The sequence below is a fragment of the Sylvia atricapilla genome, chromosome 5 (genome assembly GCF_009819655.1).
Source record: "Sylvia atricapilla isolate bSylAtr1 chromosome 5, bSylAtr1.pri, whole genome shotgun sequence".
In the NCBI taxonomy this organism is placed as follows: Eukaryota; Metazoa; Chordata; class Aves; order Passeriformes; family Sylviidae; genus Sylvia; species Sylvia atricapilla.
In genome coordinates this window covers 46,200,886-46,213,312 of record NC_089144.1, presented here as the reverse complement: position 1 = coordinate 46,213,312, position 12,427 = coordinate 46,200,886, and the positions used below count along the sequence as shown (strand labels likewise).

Sequence of the window (12,427 nt, the reverse complement as noted above, 5' to 3'; positions counted from 1 at the left end):
GGTAATAAAATACTGATTCAGTAGTAAATCTTAAAAATCGTATGTTAAGCATTTCATTTTGCTGATGTAGATAATAAAAAATGTCAGTATGAAAAATTCTTTTTACCTATTATCTTCCAACTATTTTCTTTAAACTACAGCACTTGATTCTAATATATGAAGTGAAGGGAAATATGGCTTGCCAATGACAGCTTAGCACTGTATTAGAAACTAAAGAAAACAGACTGTAATTCAAGACTCATAATTTTGTGTTCTGGAAGTTTTAATACCAATGATTGAAAACTATTAGAGAAGAGTAAATTGCTTCTGTAAAAGATACAATCGGTTTCCAACGCAGTCAGTTAGACTAAAAGGCCTGCTGGTTCTCAATACACCTCTGTAATCCAATTTCCAGGACTTGGGTTTGTTGCTGTGTTTGGTAGATTAGCAGCCATGTTTTCTAGTTTGAAACAAAATATGTCCTTTACTGTTTTTTGAAGCGTCTGTAATAGATCATGAAACTGGTTAAACAGGACATGCAATGAATTTGACTGTAAAATACAAAAAGATAACAAAACATAATTCAATTAACTTATTTTTACATTTATATTTAATTTATTTTAAAAATATAATCAGCTAAAGTGGGAGCTAAAATATCAAGTTAAGTAAAAAGAATAAATTTCCTGCCTCTTTAAACAATATAATTGGTTCTTACTAATCTGATGTTTGTTTGAGTCTAGAATAACTGACCTAAAGACAATGAGTACATACTTGTGGAAAAGTAGTACAAAATCAGACAATGACCTCAGTGTAATTACCAGAGTAATAGAGGAAGAACAGATCTAATTGAAATGACTATTCTGTCATTAGTCTTTGAGTCTGCCCTACATAAAGTTCATGACTCTTATATAGATGGATGTGTAAAATTATTTTTATAAATAAATTATATTGATATCAAGATGACGTTTGCTATTTTAAGTTTTCTTCAAGGTAATTAATCTCTTAAAGTTTAATCACACTTGTTGCAGAGATCTTTAGATTATTTGTAGATCAAATTTCTGACACTTCTGTACTTACCAAGCCAAAAAATTAACATCACAATTTTGCTTTATTTGCAGCATCTGGCGAGGACCAAATATAAACTGCACTGACAGTTCAGGTTATACTGCTTTACATCATGCAGCTTTAAATGGACACAAGTAAGTGCCCACATTTAGTTTTTATGTAGAATGGTATTTAATTGTATAATGCAAGAAAATATAACATAGTTCTGAGATTTGTACCAAAAATTGTCAAACCTTGCCTTATTAAAAGAGCCTTCTTTCCAGTGGAATATATTAATATAAGATGTTTTGACACTGTCATCAATATCAACAAGTAGTAATGACAAATGGAAAACATAATTTAAAAGCTATTGATTTCATACTGCTTCTTCCAAATTCTTCCTTGGTTTTGGGGAAATTTAGCATTGTTACTGCTAGTCATGGATCTAGTGCTTTTTCACAACTGGGAAATTGCAGTATAAAATATTGTGTTATATTTCTGTGTGTATATCTAGAGAGTGTGAACATTTCAGGAAGTAATTTTGTGAAAGAACATTATAGGTTAATCATTATCAAAACAAAAGTAACATACAAAGAATATTTAGTAATTATACACTTGAAAGCAGGAAAAAAGAGGATATTTTCACTAAAATATAGCTTGGGTTAACTCCTCTGTGGGAGATAAGGAATTGATCAAAACCCAGTTGAAATTGAGTGATTTACATGAATTTTAATGTGATATTGGACTGTTCATAAAATAACACATGAATATATCATTATTATGTGTTTAGTTTATTCATTGCACAATTTTGCATCCTTCTATGGAAAAATTAAAACTTTAGGATGAATCTTCAATTGTATTATAGCCTGTTTGCTTTAAGATGGATTAATCTTTTGATGAATATGGGATATTCTGTCTAAATAAATATATAAAGTAAACTCTTGAACTAGATACTGTGCCTTTTCCTGTGCTTTACCTGTGTAGGAAGGTTCAGAATCATCATTAATATATTTTTATTTCCATGAAATTAGGTCTACATTCTTAATATGGTCTATTAAACTCAGCATTTTTGTTCATGATTTATGGATAGTTTCTTGTGCTGTTGCTAATTTTTTTACTGACCAAACCCCAAGCATTGGCTTGCAAAGATTGCTGGTTTTAAATAGATGAAAACTGGGTTTGCTATATTTAATAATGGCAATAAAATAATAGTTACACAGAAAGTTAAAAATATTGCTGTATAAACACTGAAACGATCAGAGGTTTCAAGTGAATCCTAGCAATATAAACTATAAAATCCCAAAACATACAAAAGCCAAATGATGATTTCAGACACAATATTGACCAAACTTTTTCTGAGGTCAGGGAGGACTTAAAAATGTGGACTTATGTACAGCAACAGATATAACTGCCTTTGAAAAGTCCAGTGTTGGCTGCTATGACCCCTTACACTCACTCATAGCGGTAACTGACATCACAATTATACCTTGTTATATTAAAGTGAACTGAAATACCTCATGAGGTGTTTTGTGATAAATCATGAGGGTTTCAGGAGCTGTTATCCAAGCCATTATACTGATCTGCTGCAGTGGTAGCATGGCCTGCAAGAAAATTGGACAGACAGCTGGAGACAAAATTTCCTAATTTTGTTAGTCATCACAAATAACAAATAAATTACTTTACACTCTATTTGAGTTTTCAAACTTGATATTCAGAATCAAAATGACATACAGGCGTTTGACACAAGAATCTTCCCACTTAAGAGATTCCTTTAAAAACTTCTGTGATTTTAATTTTTCCCACTTTACACTAGGTTGAAGCTGAGAGATTTCAAAGTTTTTCAAGATAAGTAGGAACATAATTTGCGGCTAGGATACTTGTTGGTTACCGTTGTTCAAATCCTTGCTTGATCACTGTATGTGATGAATTCCCTCCTCCTTGGTTATTCTGGGATCATTTTCTTTCCTTGGGAAAGTATTCTGCTTTATATAAGTAATTAAATCATATCTGGGGCGGGCACTGAATCTCAGTGTCCCTAAGTAATTTCACTCAGCCCAGTAAAGCCCACTGGGCTAAGGACTTTCAGTCTCCTCCTCTCTGAAATGTATTTGTACAAAATGAAAAGGTTCTGCCAAAGCACTAAAAAAGACTCACCCTAGATAAGTGTGATAGGTCAGGCCATTCTTGGAGGATGAAGGAGATGCATGTTCTGTTTTGTAGCTTGAATCTCACTATATACTCTTCCCCAAAATTCCTGTATGTTTTCATCTATAGATTTTATATGTGCAGGGCTTTTCTACTGATTTTCTTCCACTTAGTTCAATTTATGCTTCCTTTGTTTGATGTTCCTTTCAAAGGAACTGCTGTGCATGTCTAGCTCTCATTGGACCATTTACTGCAAAACTATTATTCAATGAGAAGTCTGTAAAACATTATGTGTACTAAAAAATTTACCTCAGGAGTCACTTTTCTAGAAATTTTTGTAGTGGAGCTGCTCTTTCTTGGCTGTTGTCATGGTATTTCACCTAGTCAAGGGTAACCAAAATCCAGCTTAAATTTTTCTCAAAGCTTAAATGAGGTGACTCCAGTATCTTTTGAAGCCAAGTGGGAGTTTCTTTTGACCTAGACATATTCCCTCATAACTCAACACGTTTTTCTTTCAGTATGCAAGTAAATAAAGTTCTGTCAAGGTTGGAAGAGTAATTGCCTTAGATTTATCTTCTGTATTAATTTGCAGTCGATTTATAGTCATTTTTGGTCATAACATAGGCTACGTTGAGCTCCTTTCCCTCACTGTTTTTTTGACCCAAATCGGTAAGTCAGTGTTTCCATATTTGTAAAAAGTGTGCGCAGAACTGCCCACACAGGATCATAGATTTTCTTAGCTTAATAACCAATGTGGCCTGACTGTGTCAAGCTATGAGAGTACAAATGCAGCAATAAGACAGAATTTATTTAATTTCTGGCATACTTGGTAATGTTATCATGCCACACAGCTGATTTGTAGGTTAAGCTTTTGAAGTTAAGTACAGGAGACTGCTTAAAAATCAGGGATGCAATAAACCAACTTATGCTAATTTTTCACTTAATGTATGATAAACTACACCAAAATTACCGAAAGAAATATAAAGAGAATGAAAATGGTTAGAAGTCAATTTTCCCCTCACTGCTACAAGGCAGCTGAAAGTGGGACATGAAAATAGAAGCAGTTATTTCGTAGAAGTTATACATAAAATAAGCTATTTCATATATATAGCTAGATCATTATTAAATTGTTTCCTATCTTTGAGGTAATGCCTTAAAGAAGAGGAAAAACGATTACATAAGCCTTATGGTTAGAAATGTGTCCATAAAACTATCCTCTTGTTATCCAGACTATGCTCCTGCCTCCAGAATTCAGCAGTGATGGGAAAAGAGTACTGCTGTGCCTTTAGTGCCTTGGTGGACATGCACATGTTCTGGACCGGCAAATTCTAAAAATGATTCTGTGGCCATGTGATCCTGTTGAAAGAAACCCATTCAGAAATCTGATGATAATATTGTTGATGGTATTCATAAGAAGTAAGAATCATTACAATTAATAGAATTTTGTCTATATTTTACTATCTATTTCATTTTCAGAAATTGGTCTTCACTTTTTGTAGCTGTTTCACTTGAAATACAGGTTTGGGGTTTTTTTTCCTATTTTCCAGGATAAAAATATTGGTAATATGTATGTTCATGTAAAAACGTAATAAAATTAGCTTCCTGTTGATTTTTAGATTTACCTCCTGTTTTCCAGGGATATAGTTCTCAAATTACTTCAGTATGAAGCATCAACTAATGTAGCAGATAATAAAGGTTACTTTCCTATTCACTTGGCTGCTTGGAGAGGAGATGTAGATATTGTGAAGATTCTCATCCATCATGGACCATCACACTCCAGAGTGAATGAACAGGTGAAGTGATAAAAAATACTTGTTTGCATCATCAGAAAAAAACCCAGCACATATTCTTTAGGTCTAACCAATTTATAGACGAGTTTTTAAAAAAAGTCTATTTTCCATTGTTTCAGTAATTTCTTCTCCAAGAATGTTAAAATCTTCCATTATAAGCATACCAGATACCTTTCTTCCAGATAGGCACTGACCTAAAGGATATTAGATTTAAAAAGCATGGAAAACCCTTCCTGGCTTTCAAAAACAACCCTGTTTGTTTTGGAAAAATCACATGAAGACAAACTCTAACTACGCATCATTTCTGAATGCTTGTAAATTTGCACAGACTTTGTGTGTTTTTTACTGTATTAGATATTAAGTTCCTGAAGGTATTTCAGATAAAATTAATATCCTTGGTATAATTTAAGAGTACTGTAAATTATCAGATATGCAGAGGTAAATGACAAACCAGATGGACTGCATGGATGCATGTGCACCAGAAAGAACACAGAAAAGACCAAGGAAAGTTAGGAGAGTATTACAGTGTGTAAGGGCACTATAACCATGTTGCATTCTGCTGTCAAACATACGGTGCACCTTCTGTTTTTATGCTGTATATTCTTACATGGTCCATTCATAGGATTAGTATTTAGAAATAGAAAGAAGCTGATTAAAATTTGACACCATCTAGGCTGAGCTGCTTAAGAACTGGAAGTAGGCTGTGAAATACAGATAGTAACCATTAAACAGTTTCATTTGTCAGGGTAGTCAGAGAGTTGGAATGTGAAGGTGGGATTCAGCTCCTAATTCAGACCTAAGCTATAATGTTTATATTGCCTGTGTGTGCACCTTTTGGTTCCACAGAGGTCTGGTCTATGTAATCACAGGAGCCAACAGGGCTATTCAGATGACTAAAAGGAGGATTCAAGTGTCCAAACATAGAAATGCAGTACTTTCTGAGGCCCTGCAGTAACTGAGACATCTGCATAGGCCCGAGAGTGTGACAGAGGGTGCTCAGAATTTGCAGGTCCTTGTGGAGTGGGTGGTGAAGTCCAGGTACAGTACCACCTGGCACTCCACAGCACCTCAGATGGCCAAGTGCAATCTAACATATTAATTCTTCTCTTAGTACCTACATTAGTGTAGCCAGAAGGCAAACTGTGAGAAGATAAGAAATGTGAGACCTAGATTACAAACACCTAACCAGTGTGAGATGCCATTCTTTGAGTAATCAATATGATATCTGAGGTTATACACCTAGCCATTGGAATCCATACAGTAACTAGGATATGAATATCAAGTATTAGTGCAGGAAATATAGGAAAATAAAAAAATATGTCCATGTGACTGTCTTCTGGGAAATCCTGTAATACTCTGACATATTCAAGAAAAAAAAAACCCTCAAAAATTGTCATTCTGTGATTTCAGTTTCGGGTAAACATAATTCTCCAACTTTCTCATCAGCTGTTTTATGGAGGATGAAACCAGTTGAACTGTAGGATTACCTTTTGTCAAGGAGAGGTTTTTTCAGTTTTATTTATGCAACAAAACAAAAAGCAACTATTGAATTGTGTGTCACACATTTGCTTTAAGACCTTACATATATTCTACTGACAGAATACCGGAAGCTGTGTAGGAACTTCAGAGAGGATGAGAGTGAAAAAGATATTTCAGTAAGATCAGAAAGAGATATGCAAATTCAAACCTACTTCTCCCCAATCCCACATATACCTCCAGACTTCTAGAATATTGTCAGACTAGATTAGGTGAGCTGTATCTGGTTTGATCACTGGAGCTAATAAGCAGGGAAACAGCTGAGAGTTCTATACCCCACTGACCCCAAAAAGGTCCTCAGATGAGGAGGATGTATGACCAAAAAGGTCCTCAGATGTCCTCCCATGTATGCATTTAACCCAAAAACCTTATAATAGAAAATGTGAGCAATCATCACACGAAATGTTGCATCTTATGTCTTTTAGGGAAGTCTTGATCATATTAAACTTTGAAGTTAAACTCAGAGTTTTTCTGACCTCTCATTGACCCTCCTTGGTGTTCCATGTGGGCTACTTTACTGGCGCCTACTTTCCCCTGCTAATTAGCACTCTAGGCAGGAGAATATTCTCTGTATCCCAGAAAAAGCAAAATGTCGTGTTGTTATAGAGCCACCTCACCCACGTATCCTCAAATAACACCTGAGAGGCATCCTCACCCTAACACCTGTTGTGCATTCATATGAGCCTGTAGGATTCTGAGGCTTTTCTTTATTTGCAAATAGGCTCTCTAAGGCAGGTGACTCCTCAAAGCTCTCGTAACTTCTCTCAGGAGCTAAAGCTGTGGCTTGTAAGAAATCCTGGACTACTTCTCTCCTTCTTCTTCTGAGAGTTGGAGATAAGGACAGCCGTTTTTCACTACACTTTTTCACCACAGCGAATAGTGCACAAAAGTCAGACTTTTTTTCTCTGTTTTTGTTGTGAGGTTTTTTGTTGTTGTTTTTTTATTTTTTTTAAAGGATCACATTAAGATGTAATTGTTTGTATTTTAAGAAAATAATTTTGTTCATGATTTAAAAATTATTGCAACTAATTTGTAAGACATTTTTGTTTTTATCTATCTTATTGAAATTCTAGGTGAAAGTAATTCTTCTAAAAACTTTTGTGAAAGCAATGAATGACTGAACAAAGAAATAAATGAGACATTCATGATGCATAAATGTATTTTACATGAAATAATGGATTTTATATGGTGTATTGTAAATTGATCAAACTGCATTCTACAGTTTCAAAATGCAGTGAAGTAGCGTCATCTCCAACCATAGCTAGCATCTAAAGCTCTGAATGCCCCCTGCTGTTCCTATTACATAAAATTGGAACAAACAGTAAAGAGACAAACAGTTAAATGGCAATTATATTATGGGGGTGGTGGAATGTAGACTGGCAGCTCTACACGCAGAGAAGAAGTACAGCATAACAGTTATGTAAGAAGAATTCTATCACTGTTTAATGCAGGAGTCTTAGTTGACAGATATGGTGTATGTTTAAAATCACAAAAATATGCTGACTTTGCAAAAATAGGTTTAACTTAACTGATGAAGATTTAAAATTATATAAATTAATAACTTCATATAGCATGAGATCAAGATTTGTTAGTTGATAATAAAAAGGTGTGCGGTTGTTAATAGTCAAACTACTTACATGTTTATTTATGTAAGGACATCTGCATAGCTAAAACATTTATTGTGGCAACTTTCATCATAAAATTTCAGAATTGATAACAAATCCTAATCTGTGAAAAGATGGTTAGTAAATAACAGTCACATACAGGTCAATATGCATTGTTTGGGGTTTTTGCAGGAAAAGAATGTGAATAACATCAGGAATAAGTGTAAATATGGATTATTAAATATGAATAAAATATATTCTAGTTAAAGAGAGAGAATATGAATTGTGAAAAATTTACAGGAAAAAATGTGAACATTTCTAAAATTTTTATGGATTCATTGGGCCGTAGAATTTGCCTGTGCATCAAATTGTAATCGCCAGAAAACCCACCCACATTTCTTTAAAACTATTCAACAATTCTTCTGAAATATGAAAAAAAGTGTTCATAAGTCATTCATATGATGTAAACACCTAAATTTGAACGTATTTGCAAGCTTCTCAAAATCATCCAAATATGCTTCTTTCAGTGACACCTCAGGGACTTCCAGAAGTTCAATTCAGTTCTAAAGTAGCCTGCAAATACAGTATTTTTCAAATTCTGCATTTGATTTTGCCCCTTAATTAATCTGGGACTAGTGGATGAATTTCAGAGCTTTCTTGCAACTCTTACTGTACTTCCTTTAGAAGGAAAAAATTGCACACACCATCTTTCTGATTTAAGCCAATTGCAACAATAAATTGCAAAGAGATTTTTTTGAAGTAGTCAACCATATGACATTATTTTTTTATAATGTTTGCGTAAGTAAAAGTGAATTTTGGTGGGAAGTCAGTAGAGTTGATTTTGATTCACACTGAGTAATTTGCAGACAAACTTCCTTTAATTTTTCAGAATTATTAAGTTCTTGGTGGAGCTTCTCAGGAAACTGTCTTCCTGATTTAATACATTAAGTAAGACCATCCTGAGGTCATTCCTTTCTCTGTCTTGCATATATTCTTTCACTCCTTTTTTCTCTATCTAATTATTTAGTTATTAAACCCTTATTTTTGTATTGTTTTTCCTCTAGTTGACTACTTATGAGTATATTCAGCATATAGATAGATATTTGCAAAATCTCCCATTGTTCCCCCCTTCTTTAATTTAAACTTAAATTCTCATTTCAAAACTGAGAAAATAGCAAAAAACTTTTCATAGCAAATGTCTTGTTCACTTACTTTACATTAGAATTATGCGACAAAGAAGTGGCTCAGTGATTTAGGAAGTCTCCTTTTTCAAGTTCAGCATCAAAACACTTCGATAAAAAAAAGGAGTTGAGCATCCTTTGGAAAGGTCTGTTAAATCACTGCTTGAGTCATTATTGCTTGTACAGTACTTGCATGGACTTTAGGAGATTTAAAACTTGCTTGACAAAAAAAAAAAAAAAAAAAAAAAAGGACTACTCAACTATGCAATAAATCTCCTGAATTTACCCACAATTTAATAGTGGCTTCACAAGGGCCTATATAATATTCATGATAGCCATTCATTCTCTTGATACTTCCTTTACTTCTGAAGTAAGATACTGATACTGAAGATACTTCTTCACTATCAGACTGCCAAGCCACAATAACTGTCTCTATAATGTGTTTGCTAATCTACCCCCTAATGAATAGACCTCAATATATGTTGTACATTTTGCAGTGGCACACATCCTTAGCAGCTAAATGATGTACCTAAGTCTGCAAATACTGGTGAGATACAGGGCTGTGAAGGCATAATTCAGTTTGCAGCCACAACAGCCTGAGTTCTGGCTGTATGTAGAAGAGAAGAGTTCAGAGAAAAGCTACAGAAAGCCAGGATCATGCCCATAAAAAGACGCGCAACAAATAATGAAGAAAATTTTAAAAAGTTGAAAGCTGAATGAGAATGCTATGCTTATTTCTTAACGAGTTCCTTTGGACCAGACAAGTAACTACTTGGCAAAAATATTATTAATTATGAATATAGGAGATTTTTTTTTAATACTGTGTTTGTATAATATTGATCTACTCTTTTTACCTTAAAATTTGTATATTTTTACATGGCTCTTAATTCTTGATCATTCTTTTTCTAGAAAAATTCAGTCGTAGAATCTATCTTGTAGTTGCTAACAATCATGAAGTATCTGAAATTTGTACAAGAATTCTAGTCTTTTTCTTCAGCACCAAATGTATTATGTAGCCCTTGGATATCAAATTTGAAGCTCTAATTACAGAATGGTATTTTGCATGCAGATATTTTACAGCAGATTGCCTGCTCATTGCAATGACTGCTAACATAAACTTTCTTTACTCTAAAACAATTGTTTATGGTTGGAACTGAAAACACAGGCAACAGCACTAAATTATTACGAATTTCTTGAACAATTTTTGTCACATCTTAAAATATTACTTCAAAACAGCTTTAGAGATATGAAGACAAACTACCTTAAAATCAATAGTCTCCTCTCCTCTCCTCTCCTCTCCTCTCCCCTCTCCTCTCCTCTCCCCTCTCCTCTCCTCTCCTCTCCTCTCCTCTCCTCTCCTCTCCTCTCCTCTCCTCTCCTCTCCTCTCCTCTCCTCTCCTCTCCTCTCCTCTCCTCTCCTCTCCTCTCCTCTCCTCTCCTCTCCTCTCCTCTCCTCTCCTCTCCTCTCCTCTCCTCTCCTCTCCTCTCCTCTCCTCTCCTCTCCTCTCCTCTCCTCTCCTCTCCTCTCCTCTCCTCTCCTCTCCTCTCCTCTCCTCTCCTCTCCTCTCCTCTCCTCTCCTCTCCTCTCCTCTCCTCTCCCCCTTCCCCCCTCCCCCCCTCCCCTCCCCATTTTATGGAAGTAGTACTAAATTGTCAAGTAGATAAATTTACCAGGCAGTTAAAAAAAGTTTTAATTTACTCTTTGAATGTTAAAAATATTTTTTCTTCTCTGAATTGAATTGATTAATTTAGATTTTGAAGAAGGAAGAATGTTTTATTATCAAGTTTTAATTAGGTAATATCTCTCAGCTCTGGTAACACAATATGTACAATGCCTGTTCTGAGTGCATATATGTAGGTAATTTATTCATGTTTGCCGAGGTTGGATTCTTCTGCTTTATTTCAGTGATAGGTAGCTTTTTTATAATTTTCTATCAGATTGATTGATAAACGGAAATGTAGCTTTAATTTGGCAAATAAAAACCACTGAAAAACGTTCAACAATATACATCTGAAAATAATAGTATTTTGTTACTTTGCTTTTGTGCACCAGGCCGTTTTAAAATGTACTTTTCCTTTCAATATGTCAGTGTGAAAATTTAATGCTTATTCTCAATATTTATTATTAAGTTTATTGAGTAATGTTTTGGGAAACACTTGGAGGGCATTGCTTTATAAAGCAAAAACCTGTTAAGTCAACAGCATACACATACTCAAATGCCTTAAAACACATACATACCTCTCTCTGGATCCTGAGAAGACCAACTGCTTAAATGATTTTCTAAGTCTTTCTATGAGTCTTGTCTTCTTCCAAGTTTTAAATGTTGTCTGGATAGTAACTTTTGATAATGATACATGAAACAAACCTTGTGCCTGATACATTTGCATTGCTTCGTAATTCCATTTCTCTAATAACAAACTCTCATGGTAAAAAAACCCAGGAAAATCAAGAAGAGAGACTTCACTGTCAGAGTATTTTTAAGAGAAGGAGTCAATCATAATTTCAGGAACAGCTGAATCAAAGAAGGATACAAATTTTGGTATATCATGAGCTACAGGGTTTTGGTGGGGCATGTTGTTAAAATAGATTGGGAGCAATGTAGACATACGGAGCTCATCTGCTTGAGAGCCACAAGCTGAAGTATTAATGTGTTATTATTAAAATTGCAGTGGAGTAATTTTGAAGCATTTAACATACATTACCATACATTACATTACAAACTCTGCCTCTGCAGTGATCTCATAGAAGCAATTTATAGAAGCTGAGCATTTGTATTGTGGATTAAACATGAATTTCTGAAGCTTATGTGCTTTTTTTTTTAACAGAACAATGAAAATGAAACAGCACTGCATTGTGCAGCTCAGTATGGTCACTCAGAAGTTGTTGCTGTTTTGCTAGAAGAGCTGACAGACCCCACAATAAGAAACAACAAACTGGAAACACCTCTGGATCTGGCAGCACTTTATGGACGTCTGCGTGTTGTAAAAATGATCATCAAAGCGTATCCAAATCTGATGAACTGTAATACAAGAAAACACACTCCTTTGCATCTTGCTGCTCGTAATGGCCATAAAGCTGTCGTACAGGTGCTTCTGGAGGCTGGAATGGATGTCAGCTGCCAAGTTAGTGTGTAATTCCTTCCTTCCT

The 12,427-nt window shown here is 34.7% G+C and overlaps 1 protein-coding gene across 2 annotated transcripts in view; it reads left to right on the top strand.

Moving 5' to 3' along the window:
* ANKS1B (ankyrin repeat and sterile alpha motif domain containing 1B) overlaps positions 1–12,427 on the top strand; it is a 413,515-nt gene that overhangs the window by 41,589 nt on the left and 359,499 nt on the right. For both annotated transcript variants that reach the window (XM_066319365.1, XM_066319364.1), the window contains exons 2-4: positions 1,098–1,178; positions 4,805–4,961; positions 12,106–12,402. In XM_066319365.1, coding sequence (XP_066175462.1) covers positions 1,098–1,178; positions 4,805–4,961; positions 12,106–12,402 — 535 coding nt within the window. The remainder of the gene's footprint in view (positions 1–1,097; positions 1,179–4,804; positions 4,962–12,105; positions 12,403–12,427) is intronic.